We start from the raw sequence: 25,475 nt of genomic DNA on the forward strand, positions 1-25,475 counted from the left end.
CATCCAGATCGGGTTGATTTGAGTGGGACTGAAGTGCTTAAATACTCCCAAGAAAGTGGGCTGAAGCTGTGCAACTAAAACAGTGGATATCCAGGGAATACTAAGTGGATAATTGAGTGAATGATTGAGTGGCTATTTAACAGCAGATAGGAAGAACATGCAAAAGCACATTAAAACTTTCAAGATAAACCTAGAAGAGTGGCTATCTATAGTCTGTGCTTCAAAGAGGGGCCTGACCAACCTGATCTCATCAAGCAGATTTCACAGAAAGGGAAAAGGTGGATGCCCAAAGTTTGCAGATTTACAAAAGCTCTCAAGGCGGAATCTTAAGTGTGATTTTCACACGTCAATCTCTAGACAGCAAGAAGAACTCTGATACCTAGGCAACTGCCAAACTTGAAGTATGGTCAATTCTATGTAGTCTTTCAGCCCTGCTGACATTTCTGCCAAACATGTGTCTATCTGCATAACATTAATAACATAATGCAATAAAGCAACAGTAAAGAGATTAAACAAACAAACAAACAAAGAGAAACAGATAAAACCTAAACAGCAAGTGCATAAGAGTTGAAAGGTTGTGCCACTGGATTTTAAGCAACACACAAACACCTTGCAACAGATTCAAGCTTACATGAGCCCAGAGATTGAAGTCTACTGGCAGAACATAAGTTCAGCCTCTTCCAAAGGTGAAGGAAAAAAAGAGATACCTACTTGGAGAAAATAAAGCTGAAGAACAGAGTTGAGTGTCAAGGCTGTACACTGGGAAGAGCACAGTAAATACCCCCATTTGGAGGAAGCAGTGAATACCTATTCATAATTCTACAAATTCCAGCAGTCACAACGTCTCCCTCCTTAACCATCCTTTTAAAATTCATTTATAGGTTTTGTGTACAAAAAAGCCCCAACATCCTGCTGGTGTTGATACCGGTGAGGTTTTGGCGTGTGGTATAAAACACTACTCTCCTCTGTTTATTTAAGCTTGCTGCTTCCTCATTAGAGCATTAGCTATAGGTCAGGTAGTGGAAGAAACAGTGCATATCAGTTCCCCTTTCACCTCCTCTACTCTTTCCAGGATTTGGAGATTGCTGTCACAGATTCTCTGTCATAGCTCTCTGTAAAAGTTTAACCACACTTTATTCCATCTCTGCTTTTCTAGACTGACTGCCTTGTTTGAACCCTCTTCAAAATGCCTCATTTTTACTATGCGTAAAAAAAAAAAAAAAAAAGACAAGAAAAAACATACAAAGAGGTAGGGATGTAGAGAAAATCTGCAATGACAAAATGGATCAGAGGATGAACAAAGATCTCCTCAAGCAAAATTCTCACCCAGAAGATGCTTAGAAACAGCAAACACTGCATCAACAGCCCTGAGTGAAGAAGCCATGAAAAACCTGCTCTGGTTTCAAAGCTGTCTTTTAGCAGAGAGTACACGACTAATGGAGAGTTACCCAGAGCCAATTCCATCTAAAAGACTTTCTTCATGGTTTACTGAGAATTTCAGATGTCTTCATTGAAACAGTACTGGCACCTCTCACTAAAGAAAAAGCAGCCTGAAATGCTGGGAGGCTGGGGTGGTTTTGGGTAGGACTGTGCTTCAGACACATCAGAGGAGTACTAGCAGCCCTTACACAGACACAGCTGAAGGAGAATTTTGATGATGTTTCCCTGTCAGACGTGCAACAGCCTGAAGAGCTGGACTTTAGAATAACCAGTATCCTTTATGGCTGGTGCACCTGGCAAGCTCTTTTGTCATACAACAAACTGGGCCTGCTGGCATAAGAGGTAGGGAAATAGATTAAAAATCAACACCACTATTGGAGAGCATCCAAAGGAGGGCAACACAGATGGGGACGGGTCAGCAAAGTGAGAAACATATGGAGCAGCTGAGGTCCCTTGGTTTGTTCAGCCCTGAGGAGGCTGAGGGGAGGCCTGTGGTGGGCCGCAGCTTCTCATGGGGAGTGGAGGGGCAGAGCTGAGCTCTGCTCTCTGCTGACAGTGATAGTCAGGGATGCTCAGCTGGGGTGAGGAGAAGGCTGTGCCCCAGAGGGAGGTGGGCATGGAGCAGCTCCCACACGGTACTTGCTGCAAATAAAACACAGGTGGAACTGAAAGTTGCTCAGCCAGTATCTGCCCGCAAGGTAGCAGTGGATCCGTAAAGACAGCATCAAACTTACTCTCCTGAAGATATCTGATCAGCTCTTTGTTATATGGTAATTGATCACAAGTAGACAGGAACATAAAAGAACTATTTTTCAACCCTTAATAAGCTATAAAAAATGCATCCAGAGAGGGTCCTTCTGCAAATGCACCCTGACCAGTCCTCCGGAACATGCCATCCACCTCTTCCTGTGTGAAAGGGACTGGGTACATTTTCATAATAAAATTCTTCGTTGGCTTTATATATAAACTGACTTCAAGTGCTGCAATGATTATTTCATGTCCTTTCTTCCTAAGACCATCTAACACTTCCCTCACACTGAGCCAGGGACTCCCATCCATAAACACCACCAGCAGCTTCCCACCTGCAGCCAAGCCGAGCACGGACAGCAGCAGAAGCAGCGACACTGAGACTTGTGCATGAGAAGGAAGTACCAGGGCCATTCCTGTTGAAACATGGGAGTGTGCACAGGAAGGAAACTCCGGGCAGCTCTGAAGCAATAGCAACAGCCCTGTGCTCTTTAAGCTATCTGTGCTATGCCATAGATTGTGATCCTTCTATAATATAAGTTGCTGTATGGTTAATGTTTAATCACTGGTTTGATTAAAGGCTGGATAGCCAGCACTAGAGTTCAACCAGGTCCACATATGGATGGTGCTATTGCACCCACCAGCTATGCCACATCTCTTACTTGCATAAGAAGAGTGGTGTGTGATCCTGGAAGGAGGCAGGAGTGGCTGTGTGTGGCTCTGTGCTTCTAATAGCCTCCCTCAGGATGAAACTTTTGCATCCACTGGAGATCTGTCATGTCCACATCACCACTGCACCTAGCAGCGGCATGGCCTCTCCTTCTGAACATTCATCTCTGGAAGACCTATGGACCAGCACCTGATGTGAAAGAGCTGTTCAAGAAACTGTCTGGAATGAGGAGGCTGATGATTACTGAAGCATGATCCCAGGTTTGTCTGCAGGACGCATCACCCACACAGTGAGGTACTTCCAGTGCCTTAGAACAGCCTCAAAGCAGAGAGGGAGGGGTTAGCTTTGTCCTCTTTTGCCACATCTGCTTGGAGGGCCCGTCAGACACCCATAGAATGGTTGAACCACAGAATGGTTGTGTTGGAAGGGACTGTAAATCTCACCCAGTTCCAAACTCCCTGCCACAGGCTGGGTAGCCACTCAATGGGTCATTTTTCCCAGAGCCCTATAAGAAATGGCCTTCAACAACTCTGGAGATGAGGCAACCACATGTTCTCTGGGCAGCTCACTGCAGTGCCTGCCCACAATCTGAGTAGAGCAGTCATGTAATAGAGCACCTTGTCCTACTTTCCACAGAACTTGGCAATTCCTCCCCATTGTGGGAACAGAGTTGCAGCTCTGAGCATCACTAGAAGAGCCAAGAATTTCTCTACAATTGAGAGCAGCCCTGGAAGAAATTCTAGGTGAGAAACTCAGAAAAACACTTTGGCAGTTCTTATGCCATTCACCTGGATCCACTATTCCTTCTTCAGCCTCACAACATTTGTGGGATCTCATGTATCACATGAACATCACCAGGGAAAGATTCTCTGCTGTCTGCCTGTAAACACAGATACTGCTTCTTAGCTTGAGTGTCCATCACCTGTGACATTCCTGTTCATCCTGTCTTTGGAAATACCTTCATGTATAGCAGACAAACTCACTGACAAAGATAGCAGTAGTAGGGCAGGAAAAGTGCCCCAGGACAGATGCCTGATGTAAACATCTCATTAATTAACAATCACTACTCCCAACATTTGCAAGGTTAAATGACTGTATCTGATTGTTTCACAGTCCCTCAGATTTCCTACCAACCTTCCTTCACTCACTATGAGGTACTTACGAGACCAGCAAAGTTACTTGACTGCATACGAACAGTTGTTCAATAACACATAATGAAAAGTAATCTGTTACAAATCCAATGTTCACTTCACGGATAAATTAACTTCACATAGATTTGCTTCCTAATGAATGCAGAAGCTTTCAAGGTGGAGCACCACTCCATTGGCATACATAGGAGGAACATTCCCTACACTCACTGCACACACTTGCCTATCCTCAGCCAACTGGGAGAATGGTGTCTTAAAAACAAAATAAATACAAGTTAGAAACAGCTTGCGGACACTCGTTTGAGCATACTTTGCAAATGAAAAGATGGAGCTGCCTACACAGAAAAAAACAGAAGCACAGAACTGTGTAAGACAAGTATTAAAAACAGAGCACGACCCACCTGAGAGAGCTGTTTGTGAGCACAGTTTACTCCTCCAATTACAATCATATTGGGCATCAATGGTCTTGGATATTCTAACACAAAGTCATACCTCAAAAGCCATACAGAAGCCTTACGGTAGAGATCGAGTATGGTCACATCTCGCTGAAGGAACTCAGAAGCCAGTTTTTCAAATGGTTTAAAAATAAAGTCACAAAGAAAGAGATTGGTGGTGTCAAAGATGACGTTCTTCACACGCTGGAGGAAGTTCATGTGATCTGTTTGGTCTGTAAATAGCCTGGGAATATAAGAAGGAGGATTGGGACACTGAGTGGCATCAATATCTAATCCACATGGCATTAACCTCATAAAATACACAGAGGGGATGGAAAGATGCTCAGCCAGTATTGCTCCACAGGGGAACGTAGGCTCCGTAAAGACAGCATCAAAGTTACTCTCCTCAAGATATCTGATAAGTTCTTTGTTGTACAGTAACTGTTCACAGTCTATGACGGTTGACTCAGAGACTTTTTTTATATTTTCACGTTCTCTAAAAAATCTTTCCAGAAATGATCCTTCTTCTAAGATATCCTTCAAAAATGTTTCAAAACTGTTTTCGATCTCCTCTTCTTGGAAGTCAACATGGTAGGTTTTCAGGATAAAATACTCCGATGGCTTTATGTTTAAACTGCCTTCAGATGCAACAACAACTATTTCATGTCCTTTCTGCTTCAGAACTTCAAACATTTCCAACGCGCTGAACCAGGGACTCCCATCTACAAACACCACCAGCAGCTTCCCACCTGCAGCCACGCTGAGCAAGGACAGCAGTAGCAGCAGCGACACTGAGACTTGTGCACGCGAAGGAAGTACCAGGGCCATTCCTGCTGAAATGTGGGAGTGTGCACAGGAAGAAAACTCCGGGCAGCTCTGAAGCAATAGCAACAGCCCTGTGCTCTTTAAACTATCTGCTCTATGCCATAGATTGTGATCCTTCAATAACGTAACTGCTGTGTGGTAAATGTTTAATCATTGGTTTGTTAAAAGGCTGGATAACAAGCACTGGAGTTCAAGCAAGTCCATGGGTGGGTGGTGCTGCTGCACCCATCAGCTACGCCTGGTGGCCTGTGGTGGGCCGCAGCTTCTCATGGGGAGTGGAGGGGCAGAGCTGAGCTCTGCTCTCTGCTGACAGTGATAGTCAGGGATGCTCAGCTGGGGTGAGGAGAAGGCTGTGCCCCAGGGGGAGGTGGGCATGGAGCAGCTCCTGTGGCAGTGGGCACGGCCCCAAGCTGCTGGAGCTCATGGAGCGTTGAGACACCAGCCTCATCCATAGGGATTGGGTTTGGGTGGTGCTATGTGAGGCTGGGGGTTGGACTCAATGACTATTGTGATTCCTTTCTAACTCGGGATATTTTATGATTCTGTGATTCCCTGGCATTTGTAACAGGTTTTTCCCTTCTGCAGGAATTCTGGGAAGGGAGTACTAGTGCAACTGGGACTCAAGGCTGAAAGAACAATAGTCATCTCATTTACACCTGAAAATAGCTTTCTGTATATAGGGAATTCACTGAAAGGAGAAACACGCTATGAGAAGCAGCATCCATGAAATCAGCGAGAGGAGGAAGAGATTTTCAAAGCAAGAATTGCCTCAGGTGCTGTATAAAGTCAAGAGCAGAATCTGGCATAGGATATTGGTTCTTCAACTAACAGACATTAAAAGAAGGATCATAAGCACAGATTCAACCTCTAAGTAAAGACAAATCTGAAAGAACAAACTAGGAGTTTCACAAATAACCACAACAGTGCTCACATTGACAAAAAACCAATCATCTTATACTGTTCTCACCACCTTCTATACTACATACCTCTATCAAAGAAGTTGAATTCTTCAGATGGTGGCAGAGGGTATTTTGGGTGTGCTTCTGAGCAACAAGAATAGATGCAGACCCTCTGCACATTTACATAGATTTCAGCTGAGATATATCTGTTCTAAACACAATTTCTATATTGTCATACGTAAGTGTCTTCACCAAAACAAGTACTGGCACCTCTCGGAAAGTGAAAAGCAGCTTGAACCTGTTTACACAGTTAGAGAAATCTTTCTAACTAAATGATACAAAATTCTATAGTGAAATTAATAGTTTAGGAGAAGAAAAAAAAACCTAGAGCATCACCCATGTGAGACAGCTTTTCATGAGTGTAGGTTATTCTTTCAGTTATGATCATGTTTGGCATCAGTGGTCTTGGATAATGGGACAGTCTAATCATAAAAGCCAAATAGATATCTTGTATAAGAGATCTAATACTGTTGCATGTTTTAGAAGAGTTAGCCAGAGCCAATTAAATTTAAAATACTTTATCTTTTTAATGAGATATTCAGTTATCTTCATTGAGTCAAGTACTGGCAGCTCTTCGTAAAGAAAAAGCAGCTTGAAATTCTTTTGCCATCAACAGCTAAAAAAGACCTTCCAACAAAACGTGCGTCACAACATCTCAGAGTACATAAAAGCTCACAAAAATGACAGTAAAAAAAAAACAGATTGACCCACCTGAGTTAGCTTCTTGTGGGCACAATTCACTCCACTAACCATAATCATGTTGGGCATCAGTGGTCTTGGATAGTGTAAAACAAAGTCTAATTTAATGAGCCAAATGGAAGCCTTGCTTAGGAGATATGGCACAGTCACATCATACTGAAGAAACTCAGAAGCCAGTTTTGCATATGGCTGAAACACGACATCACATAGAAAAAAATTTGATATTTCAAAGATGACATTCTCCACACGCTGGAGGAAGTTCATGTGATCTGTATTGTCTGTAAATACCCTGGGGACATAAGAAGGGGGATTTGGACATTGAGTGGCTTCAAATTCTAAGCCACATGGCATTTGCTGCAAGTAAAACACAGATGGAACTGAAAGATACTCAGCCAGTATCTGCCCGCAAGGTAGCAGTGGATCTGTAAAGACAGCATCAAACTTACTCTCCTGAAGATACCTGATTAGCTCTTTGTTATATAGTAATTGTTCACAAACAGACAGGAACATAGCAGAACTATTTTTCAACCCTTGATATGTTATAATAAATCTTTCCAGAAAGGATCCTTCTGCAAATACATCCTGACCAGTCCTCCGGAACATGCCATCCACCTCTTCCTGTGTGAAAGGGACGGGGTACATTTTCATAATAAAATTCTTCGTTGGCTTTATATATAAACTGACTTCAGGTGCAACGACGACTATTTCATGTCCTTTCTGCCTGAGCTCATCCAACACTTCCCGCATGCTGAGCCAATGACTCCCATCTAGTGGCACCACCAGCAGCTTCCCACCTGCAGCCAAGCTGAGCACGGATAGCAGCAGAAGCAGCGACACTGAGACTTGTGCATGAGAAGGAGGTACCAGGGCCATTCCTGCTGAAACGTGGGAGAGCTGTACAAGAAGAATACTCCGGGCAGCACTGAAGCAATAGCAACAGCCCTGTGCTCTTTAAGCAATCTGTGCTATATCATAGCTTTGAATCCTTCAACAAGGTATTTGCTGTGCAGTAAATGAATAACCTGTGATTACATAAAAGTCTTGATAACAAGTACTAAGTTCAGGCATTCCGCAGGGGACTGGTTAGTCTGATGAACACATCGCTGAAACATCATTTATTTCAATTAGAGGAACAGTGAAATGTGATCTTATAACGAGGAAGGGGTGGTTCTGGGTACGAATGTTCTCCGGATTCATCAAGCATTAGGGGGGTACACTCCTTTCACAGACAACTATTCCCTCTCAGGCCTGTTAAGACTTATTCTGGAGTGATTTTTCGTGAGACCTGCTCATTAGGTAACGTCCATTCATGTCTTCCCTTCGGAACACTACTGCACCCATCTCCTTCCTTTCCTCTCTGATGTTTATTGGGAGATCTGTTCCTGCACCTTCAGGGCCAACTGTTTCACATTTCTTCTGACTGCACTCATGTGCAAGCACACAGAGACACTGACACCTACCTAGCAGAAGCACCAGCTGCTAATACAAACAGAGCTCTCATACAAACATCTTAAGCTATTCCCATCACCTTTTACATTTCCTACCTCTAGCAAAGAAGTTGAATTTCTCAGATGGTAACAGAGGGCATTGTGGGCTTGGTTCTGAGCAAAAGGATAGATTCAGACATAGAAATCTACGTAGATGTCAGCTGAGATATATCTGTTCTAAATACAATCTGAGCTACTCAGTAACTTGTGAACCATGGATATATCCAAAGTGCAGTAAATGGATAATCCTGGGTTAGGTAAGAGGTCAGATAACAAACACTACAGATCAGAAAAGTACATAGGTGGGTGCAAAAGAGGCAGATACAATAGATAAGCTGCAGAATATTCTACAGGATGAAGAGTACAGTGTATGACACAGAAGAAGGGAGGGAGCATGTTGTATGGAACTGTGCTTCTGACAGCAGCGATCTTTGAAGTTCTTTGTCCTGGTTTCCACAGTACCTGGCAATGCTTTTGGATAGTGGATACAAAGCCCCACCTCATACCTTCACTAAAAGGGCAAAGAATTTCTCTTCAATTGAATGCAGCCCTGAAAGAAATTCTAGGTGAAAAACATAGAAAAAGAAAAGCACTTTGGCAGCTCTTATGCAATTCACCAGGATCCACCATTGCACCATACCTCCTTCAGGCTCACAACATCGACGGCATCTCTGATACCATGGACATCACCAAGGAATATTTGTCTGAAGTCTGCCTATAAACACAGATGATGCTTCTTATCTTGCATGTCCACGACCTGTGATATTCTGGTTCATTCTGGCTTTGGAAATACCCTTGTGTATAGCAGACAACATCACTGACAGAGAATTAAGTGGTAAGGCAGCAATGGTACCGGCGGACAGAAGCCTGATATGCAGTTCTCTATAAATAACAGGCACTGCTCTCAGCGGTTGCCAAGTTGATGATTACTCTGAGGCTGTGGCAGTACCTCAGACTTTCCACTACCCTTCCATCACTCACTACGAGATCCTTATGAGAGCAAGAAAGTACCAAATTACTCAACACCACACAAAACGTATTTCAATAACACATAACAAAAAAGTAATCTGTAACAAATCCAGTGTTCATGTCACAGTTAAATTGACTTAAGACAGCTTTTCTTTCTAATGCCAGTTGAAGCTTTCAGTGCAGAGTGTCACTCCAGTGGCATACACAGAGGGGAAGTCATCTCTTCTCAGCGAAGGGGGAGAAAGCCTTCTTGTACAGGAAGAAGAAACAAGTCAGAAGCCACTTACTGCCTCTCAGTTCACCATATTTGTAAATGAAAAGATGGAACTGCCTACACAGAAGAAGCAGAAAGTGAGGAAGAAATGACAGAAATACCATTGTTTTCACTAAGAGTTGCACATCTCACTTCCATTGAGAACTAAATAACTATCTGATATACAATATTACATTTTTAGGAGTACAGAAGTCTATCAGAATAAGAATTAAAAACAGAGCACAACCCACCTGAGGTAGTTGCTTGTGAGCACAGTTTACTCCTCCAACTACAATCATGTTGGGCATCAATGGTCTTGGATAATCTAGCACAAAGTCATATCTCAGAAGCCATACAGAAGCCCTATGAAAGAGATCTAGCATGGTCACATCTCGCTGAAGGAACTCAGAAGCCAGTTTTTCAAATGGTTTAAAAATAAAGTCACAAATAAAAAAGTTGGAGGTGTCAAAGATGACGTTCTTCACACGCTGGAGGAAGTTCATGTGATCTGTATGGTCTGTAAATAGCCTGGGAATATAAGAAGGGGGATTGGGACACTGAGTGGCCTCAAAATCTAATCCACATGGTATTAACCTCATGAAATACACAGAAGGGATGGAAAGATGCTCAGATAGTATAGCTCCGCAAGATAATATAGGGTCCGTTAAGAGAGCATCAAAGTTACTCTCCTCAAGATATCTGATAAGTTCTTTGTTGTACAGTAACTGTTCACAGGATATGAAACCTAAATCAAAACCTTTTTTCAAATATTCACGTAGTCTAAAAAATCTTTCCAGTAATGATCCTTCTTCAAATGAAGTCATTAAAAATGTGTGGAAATTTTCATCTATCTCTTCCTGTGGGAAGGTAACTGGGTAGGTTTTCACAGTAACATTCTCTGATGGCTTTATGCTTATATTGGCTTCAGGTGCAACAACGACTATTTCATGTCCTTTCTGCTTCAGAATTTCTAACATTTCCAGCACACTGAACCAGGGACTCCCATCCACGAACACCACCAGCAGCTTCCCACCTGCAGCCAAGCTGAGCACGGACAGCAGCAGGAGCAGCAACACTGAGACTTGTGCATGAGAAGGAGGTACCAGGGCCATTCCTGCTGAAAAGTGGGAGTGCTGCACAAGAAGAATACTCCAGGCAGCTCTGAAGCAATAGCAACAGCCCTGTGCTCTTTAAGCAATCTGTGCTATATCATAACTTTTGATCCTTCAACAAGGTATTTGCTGTGCAGTAAACGAATAACCTGTGATATCATAAAAATCTTGATAACAAGTACTAAGTTCAGGCATTCCGCAGGGGACTGGTTAGTCTGATGAACACATCGCTGAAACATCATTTATTTCAATTAGAGGAACAGTGAAATGTGATCTTATAACGAGGAAGGGGTGGTTCTGGGTACGAATGTTCTCCGGATTCATCAAGCATCAGGGGGGTACACTCCTTTCACAGACACAACTATTCCCTCTCAGGCCTGTTAAGACTTATTCTGGAGTGATTTTTCGTGAGACCTGCTCATTAGGTAACGTCCATCCATGTCTTCCCTTCGGAACACTACTGCACCCATCTCCTTCCTTTCCTCTCTGATGTTTATTGGGAGATCTGTTCTTGCACTTTCAGGGCCAACTGTTTCACATTTCTTCTGACTGCACTCATCTGCAAGCACACAGAGACACTGACACCTACCTAGCAGAAGCACCAGCTGCTAATACAAACAGAGCTCTCATACAAACATCTTAAGCTATTCCCATCACCTTTTACATTTCCTACCTCTAGCAAAGAAGTTGAATTTCTCAGATGGTAACAGAGGGCACTGTGGGCTTGGTTCTGAGCAAAAGGATAGATTCAGACCTACAAATCTGCGTAGATGTCAGCTGAGATATATCTGTTCTAAACACAATTTCTACACTGTAATATGCAAGTGTCTTCACCGAAACAAGTACTGGCATCTCTTGGAGAGTGAAAAGCAGCTTGAACCTTTTTATACAGTTAAACCATTCTAACTAAATGATACAAAGTTCTACAGTGAAATAACTAGTATAAGTGAAGAAAGAAACAAGGGCATCACCCACCTGAGATAACTTCTTATGAGTGCAGGTTATTCCTCCAATTATGATCATGTTTGGCATCAATGGTTTTGGATAATGGAAAACAAAGTCAAATCGTACAAGCCAAATAGATGCCTTGCGTAAGAGATCTAATACAGTCACATCCCGCTGAAGGAACTCAGAAGCCAGTTTTGTGTACGGTTGAAAGAGAAGATGACAAAGAAGAGAATGTGGGATGTCAAAAAGAATATTCTTTACACGCTGGAGAAAGTTCATGTGGTCTGAATTGCCACTGAAAATTCTGGGGACGTAAGAAGGGGGGTTGGGACATTGAGTGGCATCAATATCTAAGCCACATGGTATTTGCTGTAAAAGAAACACAGAAGGGATTGAAAGATGCTCAGCCAGTATCTGCCCACAAGGTAAAAATGGGTCTGTAAACAGAGCATCAAATTCAGACTCCTCAAGATATCTGATGAGCTCTTTGTTGTACAGTAAACGCTCACAAGTAGACAGGTATATGGCAGACATTCTTTGAAGACGTTGACGAATTGTAGAAAGCCTTTCCAGAAAGGATCCTTCTGCAAACGCCTCCTTAGAAAATTCCCGAAAACTGACATCCATCTCTTCCTGTGTGAAAGGGACTGGGTACATTTTCATAATAAAATTATTCGTTGGCTTTATGTGTACACTGACTTCAGGTGCTACGACAACTATTTCATGTCCTTTCTGCTTGAGTCCGTCTAATACTTCCCGCATGCTGAGCCAATGGCTCCCATCTACAGGCACCACCAGCAGCTTCCCACCTGCAGCCAAGCCGAGCACGGACAGCAGCAGAAGCAGCGACACTGAGACTTGTGGATGAGAAGGAAGTACCAGGGCCATTCCTGCTGAAACGTGGGAGTGTGCACAGGAAGGAAACTCCGGGCAGCTCTGAAAGAAAAGTGTCAGCTCTGCGCTTTTAAGCAACCTGAGCAACTCAGTAACTTGTGAACCTTGGATGTATCCAAAGTGATAAATGTATAATCCTGGGTTAGGTAAGAGGTCAGATAACAAGCACTACAAATCAGAAAAGTACATAGGTGGGTGCAAAAGGGGCGGATACAATAGATAAGCTGCAGAATATTCTACAGGATGAACAGTAGAGTGTAACACAAAAGAAGGGAGGGAGCATGTTGTATGGAACTGTGCTTCTGACAGCATATGCTTCTGTCTAATGCCAGTTGAAGCTTTCAGTGCAGAGTGTCACTCCAGTGGCATACACAGAGGGGAAGTCATCTCTTCTCAGACAAGTGGGAGAATGCCTTCTTGTACAGAAAAGGGAAACAAGTCAGAAGCCACTTACTGCCTCTCAATTCACCATACTTTGTAAGTGAAAAGATGAAGTCGTCTATACAGAAAAAGCAGAAAGTGAAGAAGAAATGACAGAAATACCATTGTTTTCACTAAGAGTTGCACAGCTCACTCCTTCTGAGAACTAAATATCTATTTCAGATACAAAATTACGTTTTTAGGAACACGGAAGTCTATCAGAACAAGAATTAAAAACAGCACAACCCACCTGAGGTAGTTGCTTGTGAGCACAGTTTACTCCTCCAACTACAATTATGTTGGGCATCAATGGTCTTGGATAATCTAGCACAAAGTCATACCTCAGAAGCCATACAGAAGCCTTACGAAAGAGATCTAGCATGGTCACATCTTGCTGAAGGAACTCAGAAGCCAGTTTTTCATATGGTTCAAAAAGGAAGTCACAAAGAAAAAGATTGGAGGTGTCAAAGATGACATTCTTCACACGCTGGAGGAAGTTCATGTGATCTGTATAATCTGTTAATAACCTGGGGACATAAGAAGGGGGACTAGGACATTGAGTGGCATCAATATCTAAGCCACATGGTATTCCTCTCAGTAAATACACAGAAGGGATGGAAAGATGCTCAGCCACTATCGCTCCACAGGGCAGTGCAGGATCCGTAAAAAGAGCATCAAAGTTACTCTCCTCAAGATATCTGATAAGTTCTTTGTTTTTCAGTAAGTGTTCACAAGCTCTGCAGCCTAAATCAAAGAGTTCTTTCAATCTTTCTCGTACTCTATGAAATCTTTCCAGAAATGATCCTTCCACAAATGCCTCCTTAAAAAACGCCTGGAAATATCCATCCATCTCTTCCTGTGTGAAAGGGACTGGGTAGGTTTTCATAATAAAATTCCCTGATGGTTTTATTTGTAAATTGATTTCAGGAGCAACGATGACTATTTCATGTCCTTTCTGCCTCAGACCTTCTACCACTTCCCGCATGCTGAGCCAATGGCTCCCATCTACAGGCACCACCAGCAGCTTCCCACCTGCAGCCAAGCCGAGCACGGACAGCAGCAGAAGCAGTGACACTGAGACTTGTGGATGAGAAGGAAGTACCAGGGCCATTCCTGCTGAAACGTGGGAGTGTGCACAGGAAGAAAACTCCAGGCAGCTCTGAAAGAAAAGCATCAGCTCTGCGCTTTTAAGCAACCTGAGCAACTCAGTAACTTGTGAACCTTGGATGTACCGGAAGTGTGATATATGTATAATCCTGGGTTAGGTAAGAGGTCAGATATCAAGCACTACAAATCAGAAGAGTACATAGGTGGGTGCAAAAGAGGCGGATACAATAGATAAGCTGCAGAATATTCTACAGGATGAACAGTAGAGTGTAACACAAAAGAAGGGAGGGAGCATGTTGTATGGAACTGTGCTTCTGACAGCATATGCTTCTGTCTAATGCCAGTTGAAGCTTTCAGTGCAGAGTGTCACTCCAGTGGCATACACAGAGGGGAAGTCATCTCTTCTCAGACAAGTGGGAGAATGCCTTCTTGTACAGAAAAGGGAAACAAGTCAGAAGCCACTTACTGCCTCTCAATTCACCATACTTTGTAAGTGAAAAGATGAAGTCGTCTATACAGAAAAAGCAGAAAGTGAAGAAGAAATGACAGAAATACCATTGTTTTCACTAAGAGTTGCACAGCTCACTCCATCTGAGAACTAAATATCTATTTGAGATACAAAACTACATTTTTAGGAGTACAGAATTCTACCAGAACAAGAATTAAAAACAAAGCACAACCCACCTGAGAGAGCTGCTTGTGAGCACAGTTTACTCCTCCAACCACAATTATGTTGGGCATCAATGGTCTTGGATAATCTAACACAAAGTCATACCTCAGAAGCCATACAGAAGCCTTACGAAAGAGATCTAGCATGGTCACATCTCACTGAAGGAACTCAGAAGCCAGTTTTTCATATGGTTTAAAAAGAAAGTCACAAAGAAAAAGATTGGAGGTGTCAAAGATGACATTCTTCACACGCTGGAGGAAGTTCATGTGATCTGTATGGTCTGTAAATAGTCTGGGAATCTAAGAAGGGGGATTGGGACACTGAGTGGCCTCAAAATCTAATCCACATGGTATTAACCTCATGAAATACACAGAAGGGATGGAAAGATGCTCAGCTAGTATATTTCCGCAAGATAATATAGGGTCCGTAAAAAGAGCATCAAAGTTACTCTCCTCAAGATATCTGATAAGTTCTTTGTTTTTCAGTAAGTGTTCACAAGCTCTGCAGCCTAAATCAAAGAGTTCTTTCAATCTTTCTCGTACTCTATGAAATCTTTCCAGGAATGATCCTTCTACAAATGCCTCCTTAAAAAATGCCTGGAAATATCCATCTATCTCTTCCTGTGTGAAAGGGGCTGGGTAGGTTTTCATAATAAAATTCCCTGATGGTTTTATTTGTAAATTGATTTCAGGAGCAACGATGACTATTTCATGTCCTTTCTGCCTCAGACCTTCTACCACTTCCTGCATGCTAAGCCAATGGCTCCCATCTACAAACACCACCAGCAGCTTCCCACCTGCAGCCAAGCCGAGCACGGACAGCAGGAGAAGCAGCGACGCTGAGACTTGAGGATGAGAAGGAAGTACCAGGGCCATTCCTGCTGTACTCCTGCACTCCTGTGGGAGTACTGCACAGGAAGAAAACTCCGGGCAGCTCTGAAGCAATAGCAACAGCCCTGTGCTCTTTAAGCTATCTGCTCCATGCCATAACTTTTGATCCTTCAGTAATGTAACTGCTATGTGGTAAATGTTTAATCAGTTTGATAAAAGGCTGGATAACAAGCACTGGAGTTTATCCAAGTCCATGGGTGGGTGGTGCCGCTGCACCCATCAGCTATGCCCCATCTCTTCCTTTTAGAGGAAGAGTGGTGTGTGACCCTGGAAGGAGGTAGGAGTGGCTGTATGTGGCTCTGTGCTTCTAATAGCCTCCCTCAGGATGAAACTTTTGCATCCACTGGAGATCTGTCAAGTCCACATCACCAATGTACCTAGCAGCAGCTGCTCTCTTTCCTCTGAGCATGGCTTCTCCCTCATTCATTTCTAGAAGGCCTACGGGCCAGCATCTGATGTGAAATAGCTGTTCAAGATGCTGTTTAAAATGACAGCAGTTTGACTGCAGGACACGTTATCCACATAATTAGGTACTTCCTGTGCCTCAGAACAGCTGGCCACCCTCTGAGTAAAGAACTCAGGTAATAGAGCACCTTGTCCTACTTTCCACAGAACCTGGTAATCCCTTTCGATAGTGCGTACAAAGTCTCACTACAGATCTTCACTAGAAAAGCAAAGAATTTTTCTTCCACTGAGAGCAGCCCTGGAATAAATTCTAGGTGAAAAACCCTGTGACAGTTCTAACGCAATTCATCAGGATCCACCACGCCACCACATCTCCTTCAGGCTCACAACATTGATGGCATCTCAGATATCATAAGGTCATCTCCAAGGAAAGATTGTCTGAGGTCTGTCTGTAAACACAGACTCTTTTTCATACCTTGAGTGTCCATCATCTGTGACATTCCTGTTCATTCTGGCTTTGGAAATACCTTCGCATATAGCAGGCAATTTCACGGACAAAGGAAGAAGTGGTAAGGCAGCAAGGGTGCCTCTGGACAGAAGCCTGATGTGCATTTCTCTATAAATAACAGACACTACTCCCAGCAGTTGTCAAGTTGAAAGATTTTATTTGACTGAGGCTGTGACAGTCCCTCAGACTTTTCAGTACCCTTCCATAGCTCACTATGAGATCCTTATGAGAGCAAGGAAGTCCCATTGTTAGTAAGTAAGTTACTCAGCACCATAGATAATGTATTTCAATAACACATTGCGAAAAAGTTATGTGTAACAAATCCACTGTTCATTTCACAGTTAAACTGAATGATAGAAACATAGAATAATATAATCACCAATATTGAAAAAGACCGTCGAGATCATCCAGCCAACTGCCTGTCTCTCATCAACAGTTCTCACTAAACCATGCCCCTCTATACAACATGTAAATGTTTCTTGAACATTCCCAGTGTCAGTGACTCCACCACCTCACTGAGCAGCCCATTCCAGAACCTGACCACTCTTTCACTGACAATTAACCTAAGATACCTTTTTTTTCTAATGCCAGACGAAGCTTTCAGTGCAGGGCACCACTCCATTGGCGTACACACAAGGGACACATCCCTATACTTCTCATACATTCTTACCTATCCTCAGCCAAGTGGAAGAACGCCTTCTTGTACAAGAAAAGAAAACAAGTCAGAAGCCACTTACTGCCTCTCAATTCACCATACTTTGTAAATGAAAAGATGAAGTTGTACATACAGAAAAAAAAAACAGAAAGTGAGAAAGAAATGACAGAAATACCATTGTTTTCACTAAGAGTTGCACAGCTCACTCCTTCTGAGAACTAAATATCTATTTGAGATACAAAACCACATTTTTAGGAGCACAGAAGTCTACCAGAACAAGAATTAAAAACAGCACAACCCACCTGAGGTAGCTGCTTGTGAGCACAGTTTACTCCTCCAACTACAATTATGTTGGGCATCAATGGTGCTGGATAATCTAACACAAAGTCATATCTCAGAAGCCATATGGAAGCCTTGCGTAAGAGATCTAGTACAGTCACATCTCTCTGAAGGAACTCAGAAGCCAGTTTTTCATATGGTTTAAAAAGGAAGTCACAAAGAAAAAGATTGGAGGTGTCAAAGATGACATTCTTCACACGCTGGAGAAAGTTCATGTGATCTGTATGGTCTGTAAATAGCCTGGGAATATAAGAAGGGGGACTGGGACACTGAGTGGCCTCAATATGTAATCCACATGGTATTCCCCTCAGTAAATACACAGAAGGGATGGAAAGATGCTCAGCCACTATCGCTCCACAGGGCAGTACAGGGTCTGTAAAGAGGGCATCAAAGTTACTCTCCTCGAGATATCTGATAAGTTCTTTGTTTTTCAGTAAGTGTTCACAGGCTATGAAGCCTAAATCAAAGAGTTTTTTCACTCTTTCTCGTACTCTATGAAATCTTTCCAGGAATGATCCTTCTTCAAATGCCTCCTTTAAAAATGCCTGGAAATCTCCGTTTATCTCTTCCTCTGATATGGGGACTTGATACAGCTTCATTGTAAAATTGTCTGATGGCTTTACATGTAAATTGAATTCAGGTGAAACGACGACTATTTCATGTCCTTTCTGCTTGAGTCCAACTAACACTTCCTGCATGCTGAGCCAATGGCTCCCACCTACTGGCACCACCAGCAGCTTCCCACCTGCAGCCAAGCTGAGCACGGACAGCAGCAGAAGCAGCGACACTGAGACTTGTGCATGAGAAGGAAGTACCAGGGCCATTCCTGCTGAAATGTGGGGAGAGCTGTTCTAATGAACACAAGCACCTCTGAGCTTTTAAGCTAACTGTGCTGTGTTTTTTGTGATGATCTTTAGACTTATTTGCTTTGTGGTGAATGTATAATCACTGATATGGACAAATTGAAGGTGTTAAAGTTCAGCCAATCTCTCTAACAGTCATCTGAACCATAGCTAAACTGGATAATGCCCGCCCATTTGTACTGAATGAACAGTGGGACTGAAGGGAATAACATATTTTTCAGCAAGTAATGCACTAATAATGCTGTGTAACAAATCATTAACTGAAAAATACTGTGTACATGCATAAGAAAATAAGGAAACCATGCTGTTGAAGTATAAGACTAAACAGAAGGAGCAACCAGAATGTTAACTGCCAATTGACAGGAGTTACAAGAAAGTAAATCCACTCAGATCCCTTGGTACCCAGTTAGTTAAAGCCTGGGCAGAGGTAATCAATAATGCTTTCAGAACAAGAACTGATTTTAAATGGCAAGTGGTGTCGTTCTTATTTCAGAGGAAAAACTAAAACCATGTCTGAAAAACTAAGAATACCATGTCTGAGGAGTTAGCAAGCATTTTTGTTAGACATGTGCTAACCTTCAGGACTAAATTTTTCTTTTAGATATAACTGTGATGCCTAGCTACATCTAGAAAATAACAAATAAAGGGCTGGAATGCCATTAAAGAAACAGTAATAAAACTATGCTGGACCCTGAACTTTTTAGCCCTTGCAAGATAAGGGTGAAAGTGAGCTCTGGTTTTAGAGGAGAGTCGAAATTTAAAGTGGAACTGCATGCAGGCAAACTGGTTGCTTTCCCAGAGTGTCTATCTGGGTTTGCCTCTGAAGCAGCCTTTAAACAGGTCAGATGAACAGAACAGAGAAAAAAAAGTACTACCCCAATAGAAGTGGTCATGGAGAGGGTTTATTGCAGTCTGAAAGACATTTCTGTGAGTAAGCAAGACCTGAGCAATAAATGCTCAAATGAAGTAAACAGTACTTACAATGGGCAGCATCAGATGAAGTAATGGGAGGAGTTAAGCACAGCCTGAGGGCAGGTAAGGCTGGATCTGGGGAAGGTGTGCAAGCTTGTAAAATGCAAATCTATTTTACTATAAGGCATCATTAATTCATATTCACAAAGGCATATGGATTTACAGGAAGAATAGAAGAGGTGACAGGCAAGAGGAATACATACACTATGTATGACACAGAGAAGTGAAAAACATTCAAAGGAAGAACAGAGAAACACCTGTTTCTTTGTAGGGGCATTTGCAAAGGACAAAACTTTTATCTCTTGCAAGAAACAATGTGATTTGCTGCTGAAACTGCTGGACACTAACTAGAGATTCATCAGCTGCTGAGGAGTGCTATCTCCTCCTATCTATTCTTTTCTACTTAATGTCTGCCTTCACAACATGAGACTGTTGTACCTACCCCAAGCAAGCAAGAAGCTGAGACACATCACATGCAGCTACAAGCTAATGGAGTACAGCATGAAGCTAATGTAGTACATTGTGAACACCAGAAAGTCAACATACATCACACACATGAAAGAAGTAATCAGCATTAAAGATCCCACAATATTTACAGGAAAACATTTTCTGTCTGAACTGGATGTCTTATAAAAAGACATCTGAGTATGCAGCTGCCTAGTTTTTGTGATGGAAACTGTTGCTAGACTGTAACTTTCCCCATAATAAAGTATTAGCCTTTCAACTCAAACCAAACACAACACTGCTGTTACAGAAAAGAGCAAATAATGCTATTGCACTTAACCCAGTGAGTTACTTTTCTTACTGGATAAGCAGCCAGTGCTCTTGAATAAATACACTACTGTCTCATGGGGCAAAGAATTTTTGGAAGAACTATTAAATCCACCTGCACTTTTATGCATTAATTCCTGGACCAGGTGAAGTTTGTGTACCCAACCAGCTGGAATTAAATACAGAGTACCATGTGATTTCCTTAGAGAACAAAATCCCTGTGTTGGGCAGGTCCAAAAAAAGAAGATGGAATCATGTCTTCTTCTGCTGGTCAATGACACCACTGTTTTTCACATGCATTCACTATACAGAAACAGTTACTCTAAATTACACCTTTAGGTAAGTATGTCTATATCAAATGCCATTAGATCTCACGCAGACCGTTCAAGCGTATGACTGCCAGAACTCACTAACCTGAGGTAATAGCTTCTTCCTTCCACAGTTTATGCCTCCAATGAAAACCATACTGGGCATCACAGGTGTGGGATAGTCAAAGACAAAGTCAGTTCTCTTCAGCCAAATAGATCCATGACTTAAAAGCTGTGTCAATGTCATAGGCTTTTGGAGAAAGTCTGAGGCCAACCTTTCAAATGGTGAAAAGATGATACTGCAGGTAAAATACTCAGAAATGCTTATCAGTAAGTTCTTCACTCTCTGAGGAAATGTCATACGATCTGTACTGAATGAAAACAATCGTGGGACATAGGACAGTGGGCTTGGGCTCTGAGCAGCATAAATGTCTATAGAACATGGAATACCCCGCAAGAAGAAAACGGTAGGAATAGACAAATGCAGAGCAACTATTTGTCCACAGGGTGTCAGAGGATCTGTAAAGACTGCATCAAATTTGCTTTCTTCTATAAATTTCATCAGCTCTTTTTTGTGCAGTAAGGAACTGCAGGCAGCTTGAAACATAGCAGAAGTCTTTCTAAAATTTTCCCAAGTATCCAAAAATCTGGTAAGAAAAGGCTGTTCACTGAAACTGCTCATACCAAAATTATGCAAAAGCTCTTCCATCTCTTCATGCTTGTATGGTACAGGATACGTTTTCATCGTGAAGTTCCCTGAAGAATCTATGAGGATATTGCTGTCTGGTGCTACAACAACTATTTCATGCCCTTTACTGCTCAGCTCAGCCAGCACTTCCTTCATACTGAGCCAGTGACTGCCGTCCATTGGGATCACCAGCAGCTTCCCAGCAGCAGCAATACTCAAGCAGCACAAGAAGGGGAGAAGCATTGCCATCAGCATGTTGCAAGGTGGAGCAATAGTGAGCTGGGGTGGTTTGAAAGCTTTTGAGGCTTCAATCCAACTACACAAATATACCGCTTGGCAATTATACTTTTGCCCTTTCACATGTTTAGCAGTTTGCACGCAACTGGATTCAAGTTAGGAGATTAATGATTATAAAATGTTGAAATGGGTTTTGGACTTCAAAAGCAGGTTTGTACAAGCATGAGAAAGGTGTGTCTGCTGTCATAAACTTGGCTCTCCCATACTGTGACTACAATTCAATGCCTCACCCTTCTCCTTTCCACACTAGTACCACAGACTGATGACCTTCTTAGCATCAATGCAGACCCCACTTTGTCTTATCCAAACTGCAGCAGCCCCCATCTCTCCTATTCACCTTTCTTGCCTCTGATTACACTGGGAGATAGAGGACTGCTAGCTGCTGAGTGAGTTGGCTCTGTTCAGCGTTGGCTGATTGATGTAACTATGCAAACAACTACAGTTCTGAGATAAGCTGAGTCATTGGGCAAATGTTCATTGAAAGCACTAAGGGCAGGGATTTATCCTTGGGCTCAGTTACTGTTTCACACCGCCAGGCATTGATAACTTTGTGTATGTGAACACAAGTCACGCAAGGAGCTGGGATTAACTCTTGCCTGTCTCTTGCACTTCGCTTGGAAAAGTTTGGATTTTAGCTAGAACTACACCTCCTAAAGCTGATTATTTTCCTGTAGTGTCCATACACTTGAAATGATCTCTAAAAAGACAAATCTCTGCAATCTCTTGCTGTTCTCATATAGCAACATTTATTCAATGCAGAATTACTGTAGCTCTGATGTAGAAAGGAGATGGAGACCCATTCCCTGCCTAGTGACCAGATCAGATGGTGATATCTGGGCACCTATCTAATCTGTTTGCTCCTTTCTCAGGGATTGTTTAAGGATGAGGTGCTGTGGGTAGCTGTTAAGTGAGCTAGTGAACACGCCATAGTATCTCTCACTTACAGATGGTGAATATTGGTGATGCCAAGGTAAATGCAAGTTTCTGACTGCACTCATTTGTAAGAGAACACTTTCCATTTAAATGTGGGTCTGCAAATTGCAACCTTCATATTGGCAAATAAGTTATAAATAACCATGCCTAGGTTTTACTCATTCATGTGATTGAACTGAACTTGTATACTACCTAAAATCAGTTCATAGTTTATATCAGCATGAGCAAAGGGTGTTGGCTATTTCCAGCACACTTATGAAATAGGACTGGGCCATCCTAGCCATCTTACAGCAACACCAGTGAAAGGGAAAACAGAAAGCTTGTGCACAGAAAATCTGTCACGGAGTGGAAAATTCTCTCACAAGCTTGTGTGATATCTTTACTCCCATCTTCCTCTCCCATCACACACAAAATAGCTGCCTCAAATTCATGCACCTTTCACAGGGTTTTCCCAGTCTTGCTGTTCATTCAATAAGTGAAGAGAACGTGGGCTGTAACAGGACTGGTATCTTGGCATCCAAATGGAGACCTCTGATAAAATGATGCACATCACATCACTCCAGACCTTAAACCAATCCCCTAGAACCCAACATAAATGTATTTAGAGGGCAAGCAATCTCACATATGGTGAAATGAGCACCCACATGCAGACTGCCATGTGGTTTGTGCAGCTGCTGGAGCTCCTTGGGATAGAAGAAACTGGACTTGGACATTGACTGACATCATACTCCAGAGTACTTGGCAACCCGTAGCAGAAATGCATCCACAGAATGGTTGTCCAGAAACACTGTTTGGATTACATGATACGGTGCTACTTGGTTTGTAAAGAGCACACCAGAATTCCTCTTAGCCTTACAGAGTTGGACAGTGTCATCTCACTGAATTCTGTCAGAGTTGTTATAGTGTAATAAATCGGTATTTTTTATTAAGTATTTTTTTCCTAATAAAACATAGGCAAATTGTGCAGTGAGGTATAATTGAAATAAATATGAAAAATCAGTGTTGAAGTACCTGGTCTAGTCGGTAAAATTGTGAAAAACTGTGAAGTTTTTTTTTTCATTGAATCAAAATTGCATTTTTGAAGATAAGTAGCCAACTGAAAATCTCTCCCCATTTAAACATAAAACTTCCATCTAACCTCTTATCCTATCAAGTATAAAACTATTGCAAAACAGAAATACTGACCCTCAGATAACATAAGCCAATGTGTTTCTAGCTCATGAACTTGTGAGTCCAAGGTCTGTGTGAGTTCAGTTCAGGGCTGACACAGACCATGAACTCTGTGGAGTTGATCCTTCCTGGATCTAAACTGCTAAGTCATTGTTGGTGATTACCTGCTGCAGTAAAACTTCATATATATAAGTAGATGACCAGGAAGGTGTTATCTACAATAAAAAATCCTGCATTCAGCACACAATTTGTTACTTCAGGCATCCAAGGCACTACAACACTGGTGGGGCCTTCTTTCCCCTGCATTTTCTGCCTACTTATTTCCAAGGCTTGTGAGAAAGCTTTAACCTCATTGAGAACCTACCTTCAAAAAGAACAGCTAGCTCTATCACCTGCACTATCCACATATACATAGTTTATGACAAAGGTAGTAGATTAATGTGAATTTTCAAACAGCTCAGGAAAAGGCGATACACAGACAGACCTGTTACTCATAACCATAGCAAAGGCTGATGAACACTTGAAGATGAAATCAAGCTAGGCTCTGACATATGAAGACAGATAGCCACGTGCTTCCTCTGTGGGTCTTTCACAGGCATCTGCTTGAGTCTTTAATATCAGATCAGTGATCTTTCCTACTCATAATTTACAAGTCCTTTTGAAAGACTGTACAAGCAATGGCTATTCTTTTTCCTTTTATTCAGACTTATCTAACCAGATAGAGAGAACCAGGTGGTTTGCTTCATTCTATGGCCCTAAATACTCTTGTGACAAGAAGATTGTCTCAGTCACCTCCAACACAAGCATGAAACATACTTATCTAAACAAAAGAGAAGATATTAGGGCTTTGTTCTACACAGTTCTGATTCAGGTGCACTTAGAAGATGTAATTCTTGAATACTCCTTTCTTGCTTTTTTTTTTTCCCCCCCAAACTTGATTCAGAGATCTGGCTCTCACCCAAAAACCTGTATGGGAATTTATAGAAGACATCCATTCTAGAATCTAATTAAATAACTTACAAAGAACAAGAGGATATATTTTTGAAAGGCTTTCTTTTGGGGTTTAGGTTTGTCTGCAGCTTATATATTTGCTACTTTTTCCAAATTTTAACCCTTGTGTGCATTTGATTTCTTTTTCAGTTTATATTAACACCTTGACATAAAGAGAAAGAGGTAATTCAATCTACCTGGCTGAATGAACAGAAAAACAACTGACAAATGGCTAAGATGTTAGTCCCATAACCTTCAAGAATGACAAAGGAGAATAGGTATATATAGATGTACATGCACAGAAATGTCCATGCCAATCTTCAACAACACTGATGCCAAGGCTGCCTTCAACAACAGAGTTGGGTGCCCTTTATCCTGCAAGCTTCTCATGACAGTCACTACAGTCAGATAGCAACACCTAGAGTCCATAGCTCCCACAGCCACCAAAGCAGATGGATTGAATGCTCCTGGCATGACAGCAAGTGCCTGATGTGTCCAGATGGACAGTCCTGAACACCGTGGAGCAGATAAAGACCAGACAGTGTCTATGTATGTTCCTTAGGCTACTCTTTCAGAGCTAAGTAGCAATATGATTGTGGTGCCTGCTCTTCTGGAGGTGGATGTAGCATTAGAAACTTAAATAAAATAGAAGCTACCAAGTTCTTTAGGGAAGAAATGTCTGCCACTTGCCAAAATCTTCAATTCAAAAAAACAGTTCATCATTTGCATAATGTTTACATGTAACTTAAATTTTCTTACTTGGTAAGACTTTAGAATTGCCAGGATATGATTTAATAAGAATGCTGGATACTAGCAAATAACATTTATGAATCTTGCAGGATTTTTGATTAGCTTTCTATTTTTAAATATGAAGGTGTTTTTAGTGAAGTTTCAATGTAAGATA

The 25,475-nt window shown here is 42.0% G+C and overlaps 2 protein-coding genes and 7 pseudogenes across 2 annotated transcripts; all 9 read right to left on the reverse strand.

Annotated features, from left to right (window-relative positions):
- Positions 1-1,167: 1,167 nt before the first annotated feature.
- On the reverse strand, positions 1,168-3,380 carry LOC149917328 (UDP-glucuronosyltransferase 1A1-like; annotated as a pseudogene).
- A 153-nt stretch (positions 3,381-3,533) lies between these two features.
- Positions 3,534-6,221, reverse strand: LOC149917329 (UDP-glucuronosyltransferase 1A1 pseudogene; annotated as a pseudogene).
- LOC116235981 (UDP-glucuronosyltransferase 1A1 pseudogene) lies at positions 5,885-7,891 on the reverse strand (annotated as a pseudogene).
- Positions 7,892-9,469: 1,578 nt separating this feature from the next.
- LOC116236029 (UDP-glucuronosyltransferase 1A1 pseudogene) lies at positions 9,470-10,878 on the reverse strand (annotated as a pseudogene).
- Positions 10,879-10,888: 10 nt separating this feature from the next.
- Positions 10,889-12,695, reverse strand: LOC116235980 (UDP-glucuronosyltransferase 1A1-like). Its single transcript, XM_090144546.1, has 2 exons — positions 11,719-12,695; positions 10,889-11,302 (listed from the first exon to the last, which is right to left on the reverse strand). Exons 1-2 carry the CDS (start codon positions 12,577-12,579, stop codon positions 11,237-11,239), a joined length of 927 nt encoding a protein of 308 aa, XP_090000672.1. The 5' UTR covers positions 12,580-12,695; the 3' UTR covers positions 10,889-11,236.
- A 509-nt stretch (positions 12,696-13,204) lies between these two features.
- On the reverse strand, positions 13,205-14,152 carry LOC149917330 (UDP-glucuronosyltransferase 1A1 pseudogene; annotated as a pseudogene).
- A 566-nt stretch (positions 14,153-14,718) lies between these two features.
- LOC149917331 (UDP-glucuronosyltransferase 1A1 pseudogene) lies at positions 14,719-15,672 on the reverse strand (annotated as a pseudogene).
- Positions 15,673-17,328: 1,656 nt separating this feature from the next.
- Positions 17,329-18,686, reverse strand: LOC116235978 (UDP-glucuronosyltransferase 1A1-like). Its single transcript, XM_031604451.2, has 2 exons — positions 17,539-18,686; positions 17,329-17,363 (listed from the first exon to the last, which is right to left on the reverse strand). Exons 1-2 carry the CDS (start codon positions 18,401-18,403, stop codon positions 17,329-17,331), a joined length of 900 nt encoding a protein of 299 aa, XP_031460311.2. The 5' UTR covers positions 18,404-18,686.
- Positions 18,687-20,554: 1,868 nt separating this feature from the next.
- On the reverse strand, positions 20,555-21,429 carry LOC116236031 (UDP-glucuronosyltransferase 1A1 pseudogene; annotated as a pseudogene).
- Between the last annotated feature and the right edge of the window lie 4,046 nt (positions 21,430-25,475).

This window comes from Phasianus colchicus, chromosome 7, assembly GCF_987193195.1.
Source record: "Phasianus colchicus chromosome 7, bPhaCol1.hap1.1, whole genome shotgun sequence".
Taxonomy (NCBI): domain Eukaryota; kingdom Metazoa; phylum Chordata; class Aves; order Galliformes; family Phasianidae; genus Phasianus; species Phasianus colchicus.